Genomic DNA, 20,079 nt, shown 5'->3' with positions numbered 1-20,079 from the left:
TTGGTGAGAGCCATATACCAGACAGGTTTCAGAATACCAGACAGACGCTTGGTATGACAACACTTTTTTCCAAGATTCTCAAGTCTTGCAACACTCAACTGAAGTGCTGCTTGCTAGAGCAGTCTATAAGTGTGTCTTCGGACCTTGAGGAGTCAGGTAACAAATCCAACCATGCACTGGAGAATATTCTATCCATGAGTGCTGCCCCGCCTTAGGTAGATATGCGGTTCTCAAAGCCAGCACAGGAAAAACCCTGACACTGAAGCCAGTGCCACTGGCACTGATTCCAATACTGCTGGAACTGAAGCTTCCCACCAAGAGAAAGCATGGCAGAGACTGTAGGCAGAGGTTGGTATCTTCCCATAGGGAAAGGCCACACAAAGCCTCCTTGGAAAAACCTTGTGAAACCCCACACTGAACCTAGGGCTAGTGATAATCCACAAAATTTACCCCAGCACCGACTCCACTGGTGATGAGATAACCATCAGCATTGACCCCAGCAGTATTGTTGCTGATGGTACTGCTGATGCATCCTTTGAGGAATCTGGACCAGTGTCAGAAATTACCTCAGCACCCAGGCAACAACCAGCACTGATGTTGATCCTAGTACTGAGAGCACCATATTTCTCAATGCTACTCTTAGAGGAAATCTATTCTTCCTCCCTGTCACCAGGATATACATTCTTACCTTCCGCAAGCAGGGAACCGGCTCTCTCTTGAGATTATGGAAAGACCAAATGGTTCTCCTAACAGGATGCCACCACAACCGCACCCAGACTGGTCATCATCAGACAAGCCAATCCGGTGGCATGCCATCATGCTGTATTGGGCTTACTGGGATTCTCCTTTGTGCGTTTTCAGGAGCTGATGCCTGTCCAATTCCAGGAAGAGGAGATTGCACTCCCAGTGTCATCCATGGTCAGATCACTGGCACTGAGCTAGGAAGAATGCCAGGAACTGCACAACATGGGACCAGAGGACCAATGCCATCTTGCCTTGCCTCCCAAAGACCTTATCATCAGGCAAAGCAGTAGCCCCAGAGCCAGATGATTTTAAGACATTCCAACGTCTGCTTATGTGAATAGTGGACATTCTAGAAATAGGCACATCAGTTATTAAAAAAAAAAAATCCTAAATTGCTTGAAACACTGATGACATTGGGCCTAGCCAGAACTGCCCTTTTTTGATAAATGAAGGACTGTTTGACCCCACTAAAGCTCTGTGGCAAACACCTGTCACTATCTTGGCTGCAGCAAAAAGAGTAGAAAAGTGGTATCAAGTCCTGTAGAAAGCTTGTGAGTATTTTATGCCCACCCTGTTCGGACTTCTTTGTTATCTGGATAGGATAAGGTGAAGACCCCCTTTCTGCTTCACAATTGGAAATACTGGAAGTAAAAGTCTCTTCCTCTAAATTCTGTCAGACTTTGCCTTTTGCCCCTGAACTCTGGCTAGGTCAGTGTGCTCCCTGTTCAGACAACACTTGAGCAAGAGGTCAAAGTCCCACCTCAAGTCTTGCAAAAGCTGAGATGGTGGCTAGATCCTGAGAAAGCATAAAAGGAATTCCATTCTTGATTCCCTCTCTGAAAATGACTCATCACAGACCCACCAGGAATGGCTTGGTGAGCCCACCTGAGCCATCTGCAAATGCAGGAGTCCTAGTCCCAGGACATCTTGAAACTCCACATAAGCATTCCAGAGCTCAGGGTTATCAAGACTGTCTTGTATGGCATTCCTGTCTGTTCTGTGGAACTCCAAGGTGCAGATCTCAATTGACAATACATCTGCAATGCACTACATAAGCAAGCAGATGCTCAGTCATCACCCATCTGCCATCAGCCGATGGATATGGGGTCGTCACCATGGCATAGCCCCATTGACTTGGAACCTTCCAGGAGTCACAAATTGCCTGGCAGACTTGAGCAGACTTTCAGTCACCAACTATGAGTAGTCCCTGCTGAAGTCCATCATAGAAGAATATTTGATCAGTGGAGGGAGTCCTGCAAAAAGCCTTTACTCCACCAAAGACAACAGCAACTATTCGAACTTCTGCTCCAGAGGTAGCATGAACCTGGGTTTGTAGCCAGATGCCTTCCTGCTATAAGGGACTTAAGCCCTCCTTGTGTGCCTTTCCTCCTATCATCTAACCCCCAAGGTTGGTATCCAAGACCACATGGGACAAGGGCCATGTTGATCCTCAGTGTTCCTTACTGGCCAATGCAGTTTTGGCTGTTGCACCTACTGCAGATGTTTGGTCAGCCTTGCACCCTGCCCCCCCTCCCCGATTCATTTCACATCCTGCTCAGACTCAAAAGCTCAGAATCATGTCAGGTACTGCAGCCAGACCCATAGTCATTGCACCTGGCTGCTTGGACTTTCATCGGTTAATCACTGCCAAAAGAGACAGCTACTGACAAGTACAAGAAATTCTCATATAAAACAAAGTTATAGAAACAGTTTTCCACATGGACAGCTCAGCAGAATCTAGACCCAGCAGAGGCCCTGTTACCAAAGACCCTTGACTACATGCTACACTTGAGGGATGTTGCCTAACATTTAGCTCTCTATCTTGCAATAATATTGATGGGTCACGCTCTGACACTGTTGTGGTTGGTCATCTCTCACCCAAAGATATTCAAGTCCCTTAAAGGCCTTCTGCGTACCTACCCACCAATTAGACATCTGACTCCTGCAGGGGATCTCAACATCATCTTCATCTTCCTACAGCTCATGGAGCCTCTTTTTGAACTGCTGTCAAATTGCCGTTTATACAATTTTATCCTGAAAGTAGTCTTTCTGGTTGCTATTGCCTCAGCCAGAAGGGTCAGTGAACTCTGTACCCTCATGACCTGTCCTCCCTGTACCTCCTTTCACAGGGACATGATGGTGCTGTGACACCATCCCAAATTCATCCCTAAAGTGATTTCAAAATTCCACCTGAACCAATTGATTGATCTGCTTATCTTCTTCTGAGTTAAGTTTGCTTACAAGAAGGAACAGAAGCTACACACACTGCATTTCCCCAGGCTCTACTCGTACACTGACAGGACCACGCCTTTCAGACTGTTTCCTCATCTCTTTGTGGCCATTTCCAGCCTTGTAAAAGGTCAAGTTATCTTGTCACAGAGAATCTCTAAGTGGATCATATGGTGTATTTTCACCTGTTATCAGACAGCTGGCAAACCTCTTCCTCCAAACGTCTAGGTGCATACCGCCGGAGCACAGGCCGCAGGATCAGCCTGCTTCAGGATTGTGCCAGTATCTGAGATCTACAAGGCAGCAACACGGAGTAACCCACTAACCTTAGTCAAACATTATGCCCTTGACTTAGCGGGTAGGACAGATTCCAAGTTTGGGATCGTGGTGCTTCAATCATTATTAGATTCAGCTGGAACTCGTCATTGCCACCAGCCAATGAGGATACTGCTTACTAATCGCCTAGGTTGGGATGCACGCTGACACATTCGGAGAAAGGACAGTTACTAACCCAACAACTGTGGTTTTTCGAGATGATGTAGTGGGTGCGAATCCTCTGCCCAGTCCTTCCTCCCCACTTTGTGGAGTCCTCAGCAGCAACAGCTTTGAATCATGAGGGAATGGAGAGGGGGGGTTGTGGATGCCCCACCTTTTATGCCATTCTGTAGGAGCACAAGATGCATGTGTGGCCTGGACTGACATGAGTATTCAAAAGATTCCCCCCATCTCATCTTCTTGAAGTGTATGTACACTTACAGTGAGATCCACACTGACTACAACATCTCAACCACAAGTACTGTAGGATAAGTAGGTGTTTTTTACTGCATAGTAAAACTAAATGAAATTGCTGAGTTTTTCTTATTAACAAGAATGCAAAAAATAGAAACAAATGGAAAACTAAGGTTGCAGTGTGTTTTACAACACCCCAGCTTAAATTCAGTTATGAATTCTTCATTCATATGTGTTCATATTTTCGGTGCAGTATATTATAATGTTTTTCTGCCTAATTGTTTGATACTCACCAATGTTTTATTTTTTGTAACAGTGGTGGCAAGTTTTCTACGCTGCTTCAGAACCTAGGGCCCGAGAATGCAGTAACTTTACTTGTATTTGCTGTAACAGAACATAAAATTCTCATCCATTCCTTACGACCGTCTGTCCTTACTAGTGTGACAGAGGCATTAGTCTCAGTAAGTAGCATTATCTCTTCCTAATCATATCTTTTAGTGAAAAAGAATATTGTTCAAATAAACTGTAAAACAAATATATAGTACTACTTCTGGGTTTAAGTGTTATTTAGAAAATAGGGACCAGATTTCCCCTCTGAGATACCACAGAAGTAAGTGAGGTTAAATGAGTTAAGGGTAGAATTTAAGCCTATCTTTGACTTTTGCTTATTTACAATATTGTGCCAGTCACTATCATATGTAGGCAGTAAATGCAGGAACTCTTTAATTTCCTAAATGCCCCCGGTAGGACTATATTCTTTGGTTTTGCCCTCAGAGGGCTTGTAGATGTATATTATTTTTATATGTCTTTTCTCTCACAGACCAATGTTAGTGTCTCTACTGAGAAACGGCTAGTATGCAGAAGATTTCTGTTTTTACAGATTAAGTAAACTAAAAATTAAGAAAAATTAAATTGCCTTTTTAATTGACAGCAGCTATTTAATACTAGAGTTTACAGTTTCAATCATATGCTGTTACTTTTCATGTTAAATGTTTTTATAATGTGGAAAACAGTTCGAGATTGTATCCTTCTATAAATGTCATTTGAATATTGTGTTTTGTTCTGTTTTTTAAGATGATATTTCCTTTCCACTGGCCATGCCCATACATTCCTCTTTGCCCCTTGGCACTGGCAGATGTGTTAAGTGCACCATGTCCATTCATAGTAGGAATTGATTCAAGATACTTTGATCTGTATGATCCCCCACCAGATGTTAGCTGTATTGACCTAGATACCAACACCATTTCTCAGTAAGTATTTATTACTGATGTTCTTGTATGTTTGTGATATTTGTTTTATTTCCTATGGCAAAAACCTGAGAGATTCCATTTGAAGTTTGTTTTTTACCCAATTATGTTTCAATTGTGTAGCAGCATCTTAACACTATTTCTTCTATGATGGATCTGCTTCTCTGGCCAGAAGCAACAGCTTATTGATATTGCTGTCCTATTCAGCAGAAAGGAGGCAGAGTCCTCCTTTACCATCATCACCAGGCATCATCTATCTGTCTGTTTATATATAGCATAAGTAATTAAATTCAAAACTCTGCTCCACCCTAAAAATTTTGGACTGAACACAGACACTGGATTTATGGCTTATTACAACAATCTGTAACCCACTAACCCCTTCTTTTTTCCTATAACTGCAAAGGTCTTAATGGGCCAGTTTGCTGGAATGGTCCCTTTGAATATATGCTAACTACTTATGCTAAACAATCTGTTCCACCTTCCATTTAGCTGTGACTCTTGGAGTACCTTTCCCAGACCTGAAGAAGAGCTCTGTGTTGCTCAAAAGCTTGTCTCTCTCACCGACAGAAGTTGAGCCAATAAAAGATATTACCTCACCCAACTTGTTTCTCCTCTTAATATTTAGCAGGTAGATTGCTGTCAAGTTGAGTGCTCAGTACAAATATTACCAAACTAATCTGCACAGCCCTGCTGTAAGGTCAATGCGTATTAGTGCAGTTTTTCAGCTGGCACACTGAGAGAGAGAGTTTAAGTGACTTGCTCAAGATCACATGGTGAGTCAGGGCAAGAGATGGCATTAGGACTCAAAAGTCCCTACCTTGAAATCCCATGTTCTGTTGACTAGTCCGCATTGTCTCTAATGTGAAAAAGCTTTGAATGTAGAAAATTCTCTGCAAAATAAAGAAAGCTAAACCAGAAGAATAAAGCTCAAATACAGATCAGAGATTCTATTGTAACTACTCACAACCCATAAGACTATCACTCAGTAGAACAAGGTTGTTTATCTTTATAGTTTCTGTGTGTCTGATAAAAGCTAAGTAGAAGCCATTTATAGTGCCAAGGAGGAGGGCGCAAGGGTTTCCGTTTCCATAAGATATGCCAAAAATAAACATAACTCACTTAATGATTTTTAAGTATTGTGTGTAGCGTTGTGGGATTTTTTTAATATATATTCAGAAGTTATTCAGGAACTGGTTATTTCTAAGGTTTTTTTAAAAGCTTTTGGAATTTGTTATTAGCAGATCTCAAAAATAATCAGAAGCCAGCTGCTGAAGAGATTTAAGTGATAGCAGTGCACTTTTAAAACCATTAGGGAACAGTACTGGGAGCCAAGGGGATGAGTGCAGACAGGGTACGTCTGCACAGCAAAGAAAAACTCCGGCTCACAGAGGCTTGGACCATGGGGCTGTTTCATTGCTGTGTAGAGTTTTGGGCTGGAGCCCAGGCTCTAGGACCCTGTGTGGTGGGAGGGTCCCAAAACTTGGGCTCCAGCCCGAGTTCAGAAGTTTACAAGCAGTGAAACAACCCTGCATCCCAAGCCCTGTGAGCCCAACTCAGCTGTCATGGGCCAGACATTGTTTTTTCTTTCCTGTGTAGACATACCCATAGTGTATTTTTAGCAGGTTACCCAAAGGAAAGACTTGGTAAGTGGATAAAACTGCAAGAATACAGATCAACCATTCCAGTTCTTGGGTAAATAATATTGATTTAATTCTTCCTGTGTTCTTCAAATGAGAATGTTGCTGTTCATTCCATCGTGGTTACATGGTCCACAAAAGAATAGTCAAACAATACATAGACTGGGCTGTTTTTAAGGGGTGGGGGAATGAAGCCTTGCACAGAGAATTTCTAACTATGGGAGGTGATATCAACTACAATAGTCAATTTTTGAAATAATGTAGGCATAATGATTATAGGCTGGACACAAGGCATGAGGTGAACACTCTTTGGTCTGGAGTTTGGTTTTAGACATTTGCAGGCTAAATGGGGCGCAGACAGGCTAGAGAGATAATTTGGATGTTGCAGAAACAAATAGGTCTGTGTATCTTTTTGTGTATAAATTCAGTGTCCACGTATTGTCCACCAGCGAGAACTTTTGCACTGAAAAAATTAAGCCTGGTACACTGCTCTGTGGTAACCCATAAAGATGAGACACTCTATTTGAGCAATATTGTCCTAAGGAGAGAATTTGAATAAAATGATTCAGAGCTGAAACAAACTAATACTAAGTTACTCTAAAATGACCTTTGGAACTATTGTGCACTTAATAAAACTTTATATAATATAAAAGTATTAAGACACCAAAAATCAGAAGGAAGCAGTATTCTTCAAGATCAGTTAAATATATCTGTAGCTCATAAATTCTAAGAATAATCTTTTTTTATACCAAAAGTCTAATTCAAGTTTATTTTAATATTTTCTGACTGATAGCTTTTCTTGTCAGTATCATTCTCATTATTTTTAACTAAAGAAGCTAGTGAGTTCATTAACCTTTCTTTGTTTTTAATTTATCATTAATAATTATAGGATGGTTCTCTGTCTAATTCTGTCTAATTTTTGTGTGCAAATTTATGGCCACAATTAAAAAAAATCTTTGTGAAAAAAGATTGTGTTAAGGCACCTATGCTGATCTCGGAGATTTTGTACAACTCTCTTCTACTCATAATGACAGGTTTCAGAGTAACAGCCATGTTAGTCTGTATTCGCAAAAAGAAAAGGAGTACTTGTGGCACCTTAGAGACTAACCAATTTATTTGAGCATGAGCTTTCGTGAGCTACAGCTCACTTCATCGGATGCATACCGTGGAAACTGCAGCAGACTTTATATATACACAGAGAATATGAAACAATACCTCCTCCCACCCCACTGTCCTGCTGGTAATAGCTTATCTAAAGTGATCATCAGGTGGGCCATTTCCAGCACAAATCCAGGTTTTCTCACCCTCCACCCCCCCACACAAATTCACTCTCCTGCTGGTGCTAGCCCATCCAAAGTGACAACTCTTTACATAATAGTGCAGGAAATAGCCCAACTTGATTATGTAAAAGAGTTGTCACTTTGGATGGGCTAGCACCAGCAGGAGAGTGAATTTGTGTGGGGGGGTGGAGGGTGAGAAAACCTGGATTTGTGCTGGAAATGGCCCACCTGATGATCACTTTAGATAAGCTATTACCAGCAGGACAGTGGGGTGGGAGGAGGTATTGTTTCATATTCTCTGTGTATATATAAAGTCTGCTGCAGTTTCCACGGTATGCATGCGATGAAGTGAGCTGTAGCTCACGAAAGCTCATGCTCAAATAAATTGGTTAGTCTCTAAGGTGCCACAAGTACTCCTTTTCTCTTCTACTCTGCATTTTTGGCAGTCAGTTGAGACTGGACTGTGGTGATCTGTTTTCGTTGTGGGGTTTTTTTCTTTTTTCTTTTTCTGGGGGAAGAAGGGTTCCATAGAAAGCAGCATTTCTTTCCCACTGCTGTCTTTTTATGTTAATATTTTAAGTTTTCTTTACTTTCATGCTTGTTGATTCAGGTTCTTATTTTCTGGTTCTCATTATTGCTGTCCTCATGCTTCTCCTGGCAATGACTAGTTTCAGATGCATTTTTTTTTTTTGAGCATGTGAAGTCTGTGGATATCATATGTATAAACTGTTTGGCAAAAAGCAGATGGACAAATGGTTGAGATTTTTGTGATTTTTGTGCCTTCAGTATGGTCTAAAAGACTTGCCACTGCCCTCTGTTGATGGTGAAACTGTGTAACTTTTATATTACTTCAACAACATGTTGTCTGAGATCACATTTACCTCAGCTCTCCAGCAAAGTGGAGTTCACCTCATGTGTTAATTTATCCAGGTCATTGCGTAACTCCAGTCATTGCATAATTCCAGTCATTCCCACCTTCCAAATCTAAGTCACCACAGTTTAGAAAATACCATATATAGTTGCCATATTTCATAATATTTAAACCAGGGATCGGCAACCTTTCAGCCCGCGCTGCTTCTCGCAGCCCCAATTGGCCTGGAGCGGCAAACCGCAGCCAGTGGAAGCCGCGATCGGCCGAACCTGTTGATGCGTTAGGTAAACAAACTAGCCCGGTCAACCAGGGGGCTTACTCTGGCAGGCCATGTGCCAAAGGTTGCCGATCCCTGGTTTAAACCATTCCTGTTCTGTGCAGAAAAACCAAGTTTAAACTTTATGAAATAGAAAGTTGATAAATACAGAGCACAATAAATAGTATGCAACCTTTTTGCCTCTTTAAACGGCAAAGGTTGTGGCTGCCAATGCGGCATGGCAATGGAGGTTTTTTCGTTAGCTGTTTTTTTGCCATGGTTTTTAGGCTCGGTCCTTGATCTAGATCGTTTGAAGTAAAATGTTTACGCCCTACTGTGTATCATTGGCAGTCTGTACTGCAGTGACCCAGGAGTAAAATAACAAGAAGATTGAGGTGCACCGGTGAAAATTTCTGGGGAAATATATTTAATCTCTGCCCACACTATGGTTGGCATTAGGTATTGTTACTAATACTCTGTTTTCATGTGCTCTAAATGCATTACTATTTCTGTCTTTTAAAGCATAATTTCTCCCATCACTCTTGGGTTTGGCTGCAGAATCATTGGGTAACCCGTTGGATGATTATGACCACATCTCCATACAGTAAATTAAATCCCTACTTTTCCCTCCCTTGCTCAAGACCGTTCTTCATATAGTGAATTGCTAATGCACACCCATTTTTATTTTATACATATAAGATTACGTCCTTCTGGAGAAGACCCTGTGTAGAACTATATTTTCCATTTATTATTTTTATTTATTGGTATTATGGACCAGGACCCTATTGAGCTAGTTGCTATACAAACATAGAACAAAAAGATGGTCTCTGAATAGTAATACTTTTCTTCTTCCCTTTTTAGAACTGGAGATAAGAAAACTATTTCATGGAAGATCTTACCAAAGAAACCTTGCAAAAATCTGATGAACACTTTAAATAACTTGTATCAACAACTGGCAGAATGTGAGTGGGGGAAGTATAAAACAAGATTTTCACTAACTGTGGTGCATTGTAGCTAATGTTAACAGATTGATAGATTTTAGTTACAGTACAGTTTACTGAAGGCATCCTTCGTGATAAATATCACAAAATGTTTTACAAAAAGGAGAAGTTTTGCATAAAATTAAAGATTAGAAATAATCACTGTAATCAAATTAGGCACCTCAGGAATGGACGTTGTCCAAAACTCTGAAATGTCGTAACTGAACAAAGCACGGTTTGGGCTCCAGATCCAGCAGCTAACATTGCAGGCCAGGTTTCAGCAGCAGCTGAGCTTCCTACTCAGTGCCTGCTTGAGTTTGCAAGACTATGGGGGGGGAGAGTAGTGAGAGAGCATGAAAACAGCATGTCCCCCTCCTGGAGGATGGGGGCGGGGGGTAAAAACAGCCCATCCCCTTCCTGGCGGGGGGAAGGGGTAAAAGTGGTACAGCAGACCCCAGTGCCGCTCCTACTCTGGCTGGCTGGCTGGCTCCGGCTGTCTTGGGCCAGCAGCTCCAGTGTGTTGCTGTAAGTGGCTGCCCTGTGCATGGGGGTGGGGTGGGGTGGGGTGGGGTGAGGACAGGCAGCCCAGATGTACCTATCTTTAAGATGCAATAGAGGCACGGTACAGAATTTTTTTTTGGGGGGGGGGGGGTGTTTTGGGTCTCTGCTGCTGCCTGATCGGTTATTTCTGGTTTCACATGGTGTCCGGTTGATGGGTCAGTCCATAACTCTGGTATTTGTATCTTTTTGGTTCTACTGTAACTGCCTTTTAGGGTGGGGGAACATCAATAGAGATGAAGCACTAGGGAAAGGACATCTCTTAAGTGAAGCGTCACGAGGAGGGGGGACAGAAGAGCAAAAAGTAGGCCAAGGCCTATAAAACTCTTGACAGATTGTGCATTACAGACCCCCCAATTTTTCTCATGCCTTTATTTGACAGTTGAGGTAGTTTTGGGCACACCAGCTTACTATCCTGATTCTCCATTGTGCCATTCTTGTGCACAGTTTTACTGTGACATTTACATTTTTTTGTATTCTTGGGGGCAGCTCCAGTCGGAGGGTTATGCCAGGGCTGCTGTCGTGAGGCTGGTAGTGGCGGTGAAACTAGAATAGCTGAAATCCAGTGTACACTGTTGCCACTCTCCTCCCTCAATCTCCTCCCATGCAGCCAGTGCCAAAGGCCATGAGTGGGACTGCATAAAGCTTGGCTGCTGGGGTCTGTAATAGCTAACGTTTTTAGAGGACTGACTTGCACAAGCAGGAGATGAGGTTAGAGTAGTAATATGGACCAAATCCATAGTTTTGAAAATCAGGAGGGCAATTTTTAATGGGACTTGTAGACTGTTAGGAAACCAGTTGATGTGATGGAGGTAATATGACCCTGTTCCATAAAGTGAGAGGGAAATCTTAACAGCATTTTGAAGTTCCTGACAATTAGAACCAGATCCAAATCCCATTAAAGTCAATGGGCGTCTTTCAGTTGACTTTAATGGGCTTTGGATGAGGGCCTTAAAAAGTAGAAGTGTCTGAAAGTCATACAAGACTAAATTGCACTGGCAGAGATAGCAAGTGGTTAAGGCATGGATTAGAATAGGAAGGGGATGGAGTCGGTCCAAAGCGGGCATGTTTAATATGTTGTAGAAGTTAATATACCTTAGCCAAAATCTTTAAAAATGGGCATCTAAAGTTAGGGTGGGAGCTCAGCACTTCTGAAAATCAGGCCACTTACTTTGGGGCCTAAATAGAATATTAGGTTCCTAATTTTATGCATCCATTTTTGACAGTCGTGACCATTGAGGATATCTGAAATTAATAATGTCTTGTATTGTTCAGAACTTACTAAAAACAGCATGCTGCATAACTGGCAGTATGTATTATTTAAGATTAAACTATTATGAAGATCATATAGTTTCCTAATGGCTACATATAACCTTACAGTTGGAAAAGGATTTTCTTAGCAATTTCTAAAATATGTACACAGTCTATATAATATAGAATAAAATGGATTCCCTCTTGAATTGTCACCAAAGTCTAAATTCATATAGTTTCTAGTTTCTAATAGTTTCATAGTTTCTAATGGAGGCTATGGCTGCAACCATAATGTGTTGGAACAGTGGAACACAATAATGAAACCATATTTCTGTTCTATGTGGGCACCATTAGCATGTTACCACTCTGTGTGAGTAGGGGAGAGAAAAGCAGAGAAGCCTTGGGAATCAGGGTCCTAATGGCTTTGTATGGACACTAAAGACCTAAAGGCACCTTTCATAAGAGTAGGGATTTGTGCTATTTTCCTTTACCAAAGTGCCCCCATTTCTCCCTGCCCTCATTGTGCACTGTACTGTGCTGCTGATGATTGCCATATGCATTTCATTGGTTTTGTGTGTGTATATATAGTGTCAATAAGCCTCTTGTTGGCACTTTGGGAAAGAAGGCGTTATAAAATATATATGCATTCCATATGTGTGATTAACATATTCTTAAAAACTCATTTATTTTGCCAACTAATTGTATAAATTTCAACAGATTCCATAGACTACCCTTTTTATTAGCATGTCACCAAGCAGTGTCCATACCAATTCTGTCTTTGTTGCCATAGTAACTGTACTGAAAAGGTAAGTGTGTTTGTCTCTCTGCCTCTTGTAAAACCCACAGACTAGTGATTTGTGTGCTGTCATGCTGAATTAATTATCATACTTCACTATTCTATTTAAACCAGATATAGAAAATTATAATATTGGCTGCTTATCTTATTGAGTTCACTTATCGCCAAATAAGATAAGAAGGAAATGATAGCTTTGGTCAACACTGAGAATTTTTTTGATCTAGGAGAGTGCTTTGACACTATTGTTGTTCACAGTGCAGCAAAGACCAAGAGAAGATGCATTAATGGAATTAGCAATGAATGACTATGATTTTAATTCGGGGAAGAAGTTGCATTTGTTAGATATGGAGATCCAGGAGGCATTTCTTTGTTTCATGGCTTCATTATTAAAAGGTTATAGGTCGTACCTAAGGCCAATAACACAGGCACCTTCTGAGACCGCCACAGATGCAAGTTCCCTCTTTGAACTACAAGGTAAAGGTTCATATTCTTGATTTTTAATCATAAGCTAATAAAATATGCAAAAACTATTTTTCACTGGGGTGATAACGAAGAAGAAGAAACCATTTTCTTGTTACTGTGCTGAAAGGAAAAAATCAAAATACCATTTAATGGTAGTGGGCAAAAATGATATGATGCCACTGGCAAAACAGTATTGAAAAGGTAAAATGTGTCTAATTGATAGTATTTGTTAACACAATAATAGAGATGTTTCATAACATTTGCTAGTTTTTAAAGATAACTTTTTGTATAACTTCTGTAACTATTATCCTATTTGTTAGCAAAATATGTGCTGTTTCCTTCACTTCAAAGTGTTCTTACATGCATATACTTTGTTTTAAGGGTTCTTAAAAAGTCGAGATCGGTCGCATCAAAAATTCTACACATCAATGACTAAAACTCAAATGTTTATTCGCTTCATTGAAGAATGTTCCTTTGTTAGTGATAAGGATGCAAGCCTTGCATTTTTTGATGATTGTGTAAATAAAGTAAGTGTGTTTTTAGTACGTTTGTAGTACTTGATTTATCTTTTTCTGTTGCTCACTTCCACAGGTACTGTAGATAGTGTAATATGTTTGTTATATAATTGTAATAAGCTTGATATAGCTTCATTATAAATTATTTCCATTTCTGCTTTTTCTTTCCTGTTTCACTTCTGTTTTCTGGTGCCTTAGTGTAACTGTTACTCTAGAGTCACTTTCTACCGATGTTGAAGTGCAGATTCTGGTAAAGTGAATAGCTAGGTAGCCCAAGTATTCAAATATGCATCCGCAATGCACAGTGCACGCATGCAGGTTGTGATTTGTACATCCACGTACATAGACATTTTGAAAGTTTTGATCCATATTAGGAAATATGATATTCCTTATCATTTGAGTTGTAGTTCTTCCTACAGTTCACCAGGACAATACCACATTCCTTAAATAGCAGTTCAGTTTTCATAGGATGTGTGATGTTCTATGTAATTGTTTGGAACTGAATATGAGCATCCTAAGGAACTGAATAGTATCAATTAATTACTTTTTATGCTTTCTATATAGTAAACATAAGATCCACTTGATCTTTGCTAACATTGGGTTGATTTCTTTTAATCAATTCTACCTCAGCACTTGCAGCTTTTCTAATTTATTAATTTTAAAAAGTTGTTTTAGTATAGACCCTCTGATGTATAATGAGCAAACATTTATATGTATCGTTACTCTTTACACTCCTAGGCAACAACAATTATATATGTTTCCCATAAAACATAGGCCTCCTTCCTCTTGTAGCTGTTTTAAATCTAATTCTTTTATGAATATTCTACTTTTACCTGTGGATATTTCCTAACAGACTTGCTATCAAATGTCTTGGGTATCTTGCATGGAATTCTTCAGCTAGCACAATACATTATTATATATTTTGAAAAATCTTTATCAAGTTTTCTTATGACATTTTTGTGGGTAGCATTAATTTAGCATCATGGCTTCATACTGCATTTAATGGAATACTCTCTGCTGCTCTCGTTTCTTTACTGCCAGGCAGTTCCCATATCTGTAACACACACAGAAGAGGAAAGATAATTCTGTCAAGGGCATGTGGGAGTACTCCAGGATTATGAGTGGTGTCTTTCAGCAGTAACTAAGAACTTGTCTACACAGAAGCACTCAGGAAAAAGATAATCCAAATCAACTCAAATTATTAATTTAAAGTGGATTAGTTAAACCGCATTAAGCCCCTACGTGAACATTCTTATTCAGAATTAAAGTAGCCTTAATTCAGTTTAATCGTAATTCATTTCCAAAGTGAATTAAACTAAACGGAATTAAGGCCACTTTACGTCTGAGTAAGAGTGTCCACCTAGATATTTAATGTGGTTTAACCAATCCACTTTAAATTCACACCTTTAATTAGATTGATTTTTCTGAGTTCCCCATGTAGACAAGCCCTAACGTTAGCTTTTTGCCAAGGTCTGAATGCTTTGCTGGATTCGGCTCATAGTGGCAGGTCATTTTACAGCCAGAATGCTGCGCTTCCCATGTCAAAGTAGGTTTGTTTGTGCATCATTTGCAGAAGTAAATTTGTTTAGCCTAAGTACCACCCAGACTTTAAGCCCAATTTCTGTTTTAGTGCATACGGTTGATAGTGCCCAAAATAATGCACATGCACTCAATTGCCATGTTATGGCTTTGGTACAGGCAAACCACTTATGTATGCACTTTTACTGATGAAGTTAGTTCCATGTGCAAAAGTGAGTACACAAAATTGGCTTGATCTTGACTGAAAAGTCTACCTCCTATTTTCTGCATTATGCTAGAAGTGTGTGTATCTGTTTAGGAAGGATTAAATTGCAACCCACAATTTTTAATATTATTTGGCCGTATTCTACTGTAACAAAAAGTTCCTATTAATACTGTTGGAAATATAAGATCTGTTTGTTGTCTTGCTAGGTACCTGGAACATTCTGTTCTGGGACATTGATGTATAAGCAATGCGTGCTGTTGTCTAGGATTTCCTGTAAAGTAGGTCACCTGCTGTTTGTTCCACAGGAATTAATGTTGAAGATTATTAGAATAGTTACTTGTTAGGGGGCAAAGCAAAGGAAAGTCTGACTGAAGAATCTGTACTTTGGGAAAAAAAAAAAAATCTGAGAACAGATCTGACTTATTGTGCAGAAAGATTTGATTGGTATTTTATAAAGTGTTGTAATTTTGCACAATTCTCCTTATCTGCTTTTCCAGCCTTAGGTCGGTTTTCATAGTTATCCAAAAACAAATTAATAAAAGAAAGCATAATTGTATATGTTCGTAGACCATGAATTGATTTAATTAAACATTCAAGATATCTTCACAATTTAACAGAAAAAATCTTGAACTGGCTTCCTAGTGAAGCATGTGACCCATGTTAAACTTTTTTAAAAAGGAAAATTGCAGACAGACAAGAATGTACTCTAGTGGCTAACACTGCTGAGCAGCATTCAGATATAATTGCAGTGCAGACTAATTGTGTCTCTTAATGTTAAATAGGGCTTTTATTCAAAATGAGTTTATTATACAAATGCCAAGTTCACTCTGTTACATTTCATTTTATTTTATTGAATGGTTTCAGTGTGCGCACAAATCAGTGTCTTAGCTAAAATTATTATTTGTTCTGGGAGTTCAAGCAATACTCTGAAGGAGTAACTCTTCTGTTGATGCTGCCACTATACAGTCAGCAAATAGTTTATGCAGGTCTTAAGACAAAGCAAGAGGTTCTACTTTTAGAAAAGAAGAAAATGGCGGTGTGTTTGAGTATAAGGCTGAGAGCCTGGAACTCATTTATTCCTGTCCTGGTTCTTTCTCCACTTCATTCTGTGGGAAACCTGTCTACAGTATGTCTGTTTCCAGTCTCTAAAATGGGGATAATACTTACTGTCTCACCAGGATGTTGTGAGAATAAAAGTCTTATACAATGCTTTTATAATAATCCTTGCATTGTGCTTTTTGTCTAAGAATCTCCATGAACTTTACAAAAGTGGGCAGCTACTCCTAAAGATAGGGAAACTGAGGCACATAAAAACTGTATTACGCACCTAGGATTTGCTGATCTCCATGGAGTAATTTCCCCCAGCCAGATTTTTCTCAATAGGATGAATAGATCCTCACAAAGGGATTTCTTCAACATCAGAGCAATAGTAAGGTCCTTTCACACTGTATTCCTTGGCCCCTGTACCCCTGACATTGTTTTTGGGTTTATGATATAAGGCTTACTACAATTAAAAATGCAAGAACTATACTATAGGAAAATCAACAGTTAGCTGGGTCATTCTCCTCCTTCCCCTCCGATAACCAGATATTTATATTGGCCATCTGTCCATGACTGGAACAGTACAGAGGTGTCTGTGTGGTTGTCTTTGAACACAACTGAATGATGAGGTTGCCTACCACCATCTTGTTCATCTTTAAGATAACCAATTTTATGGTATGTACAACTGGAGCCAGTATGATGGCCCTGTTCCAAAGCCCCACCATGGGAGCATCTCAAGCCAAGGCGTAGTCTCTTGTTCACCGCAATTTCCCTTACACAGAAGTAGTTCTTTATTGATTATCTATTTTGTATAATAAAAGGATATTGCTACTTAACTTGCGGTATTGCGGAAATTATGAATTCCACAATATTAGGCTTCCACTGTAGTTTTGACAGCGGGAGCCCCACCATGTGAAGGGTTGACAGTGGGAGTCCCAGGCAGCCAACAGCAGAAGCCCCCACTCTCAGCCCCAGGCAGCCAACTGCAGAAAATCACAGAAAAGTAATAATGAACTTTATTACCACAAATAATAAGGTCCATTATTATTTTTCCGCAATTTTCCATGGCTTGTCCACAACTCGGCTACAATTTTTTACTATTAGCTTGCAATTCAAGTAAGGCCTTAGACATTGCTAAATTTTTTCACAAGATCTCATTTTTCCTGAAATAATTCAGAAATACTTCAATCCATATAAACTTCTGAGTTTAACATACTTTATTGCTGCAACCAAAAATAAAAACTTGTTTCTTTAAATCTTTAGAAATATTTAAATTATCAAGTAAAGTTTAATTTATTTCGTCTTTTTAAAGAGACATATGTTTGCTGTTCAGATGATTAAATAGCTAATCCTCTCAATTTGTCTCATGCAGTAAAATGCATAATTAAGAGCATCTCTGTGTACCAAAAAAGCTGTGTTTATCAAATTTTAAATGTGTTTTTCAAGGATCCTTTCAAAACTATATTATGTATGTATCTCTTACACAGTAAAGAGAGAAACTATGAAGTTATTTTAATTTTATGTTGCTGGAGGAATCAGCTTTTTCTGTACCTGAATCTACAGTTGCTAAACTTCCAGGAATCAAGTGTCAATCTGTAGGTTTCGTAGTTCAAGTTCAGCAAAGTATTTTTCTATAGAAAAAATGCCTTTTGCTAAGCTTTTAAAAAACAGGCATTGTAGTCAGTGACAGTTTAGTACAAATAAAGCCCGGGTTCAGAGGGTATCATTTTCCTAGTGTTGTATATTTAGAATGGTAGAAGGTGTTTTGACTTACAGGATGCATGGACAAATTGTTTCAGTGATCTCCAGTTGAAATCCAGCTCAGGCTAGTAATTGACAGCCTATGTGAAGTGACTCAGTAGTTGTTTTATTGGTATTATGGTGTTGACCACAATATATAGGAAGACCAAGACCATACCAAATTGTAAATTCATCAGAATAGTGTCTGAGTCCAGTTTCTAGGGGACATATTACCTGTACAGTCTCCATTGCTAGTGACTCATTAGCTTCTTTGCAGAGGATAGACTGCCTACTCATCCCTTGGAGAGGTCCCTCGAGGTCAGGCATGCAGCAGCTTAGGGAAGCCTATACTACTGCTGCTCATGGTATGCTTGTGTGCATAAACAGAAGACTTCAGTCTGTAGGCCCTTCAGTTTGGCACTTTTGACCGGCACTAAATTTTTGGTTTTAAATGTATTTTTAAAATATAACAATTATAATTAGTGTGAATCTTCCTGAATTTTAGTGCAGTTTTTATTTATTTAAAATCTATATAAGCATAGTGCCATTAGCTGCAGATACATATTTACACTTGAGATTCCTTTTTTAGGGGAGTTAATGGAGAAAAACATTTGTACTTTGTTTCAGCCAGGTACAGCTCACTCTATATTTGCTGGCTATGATGTAGAAGATGTGTCTGTAGCAAGTTATATCAGAAACAATCAGAGAACATGTCCAAATATTCTGAAATTTCTACAGATAACTCTGAATCTGAATTACATAATGTGCCCTTGCAGTTTCTGATACTATGATGCTTAAAGTGGACTTGAAGACCATGCCGTTTACTCTTCCAAAAGAGAGCAAGAGCACATTTTTAGATCATTGTGATGAATGTGAAGTAGGTGCCATGGTATCTGAGTTGAACACAGCCACTGCAAAAATTGAGCATTTTCGATGCCCTAGGAAGGAGGCAAACTTCCCCTGATGTCAGTTCATTGATGTTGGAGAGGTGCATCACATTACCAGCAGAAAAAAACATTGCAGGGACAAAAAGCCAGAAGTGATGTTGGATCCAACAGGATAATTAATTTTTACAAAAGAGAGCGTGGCAGAGGTGTGGTTCATCTGACCAGTGGGCATTTCTTGCAAGAGAGCTTGCCATCCAAACACAGTAAAAGTGCAGTTCCCTTCTGTGTCTGTGATAGGTAGGTAGAGCCCTACCAAATTCACAGCCCTGAAAAACGCATGAAATCTGGTCTCCCCCTGTGAAATCTGGTCTCTTGTGTAATTTTACCCTATATTGTACATATTTCATCGAGAAGACCAGTGTTTCTCAAACTGGGGGTCCTGTCCCAAAATGGGGTTTCCAGGGGGTTGCAAGGTTATTGTAGGGGGAGGGTCACAGAATTGCCACCCTTACTTCTGTGCTGCCTTCAGAGCTGGGTGGCCAGAGAATGGCAGCTGCGGGCCAGGCGCCCAGCTCTGAAGGCAAGACCCCACCAGCAACACAGAGTAAAGGTGGCAATACTGTACCATGCCACCCTTACTTCTGTGCTGCTGCCTTGAGAGCTGGGTGGCTGGAGAATGGCAGCTGCTGGCTGAGGGCCTAGCTCTGAAGGCAGAAGCACAGAAGTAAGGGTGCCAATACTATGACATACCTATAATAACCTTGCAACCCCCCCTCCCGCCCCATTTTGGGTCAGGACCCCTACAGTTAACAAGACCCTGAAATTCAGATTTAAATACCTGAAATCATGAAATTTACAATTTTTAAAATTCTATGAACATGAAATTGACCAAAATGGACCTTGAATTTGGTAGGGCACTAGTGATAGGATTGAGAGACTTAGTAAGTGTCACAATGTGCATAGGTTGCTGGTGTTATGCCCTCAAAGTGCAGTCAGACTAATTTCAGATGAGTTGTTGGTGCTTTTATCCACAATGTATTTCTTCCAGTTTTCCTTTCAACATTCTTTGGTGTATTTTGTATAAACGTGACGCACTTGGCCATTATGATCCT

General features: G+C 39.9%; 1 protein-coding gene across 3 annotated transcripts in view; it reads left to right on the top strand.

Annotated features, from left to right (window-relative positions):
• Positions 1 to 20,079, top strand: part of DENND4A (DENN domain containing 4A) — a 98,811-nt gene that overhangs the window by 42,422 nt on the left and 36,310 nt on the right. For all 3 annotated transcript variants that reach the window (XM_048866668.2, XM_048866667.2, XM_048866665.2), the window contains exons 9-13: positions 4,019 to 4,163; positions 4,777 to 4,952; positions 9,855 to 9,955; positions 12,834 to 13,052; positions 13,422 to 13,567. In XM_048866668.2, coding sequence (XP_048722625.1) covers positions 4,019 to 4,163; positions 4,777 to 4,952; positions 9,855 to 9,955; positions 12,834 to 13,052; positions 13,422 to 13,567 — 787 coding nt within the window. The remainder of the gene's footprint in view (positions 1 to 4,018; positions 4,164 to 4,776; positions 4,953 to 9,854; positions 9,956 to 12,833; positions 13,053 to 13,421; positions 13,568 to 20,079) is intronic.

Source organism: Caretta caretta, chromosome 10 (genome assembly GCF_965140235.1).
Source record: "Caretta caretta isolate rCarCar2 chromosome 10, rCarCar1.hap1, whole genome shotgun sequence".
Taxonomy (NCBI): Eukaryota; Metazoa; Chordata; order Testudines; family Cheloniidae; genus Caretta; species Caretta caretta.
The sequence above is the reverse complement of the archived record's forward strand: the minus strand, read 5'-3'. Positions and strand labels throughout refer to the sequence as shown.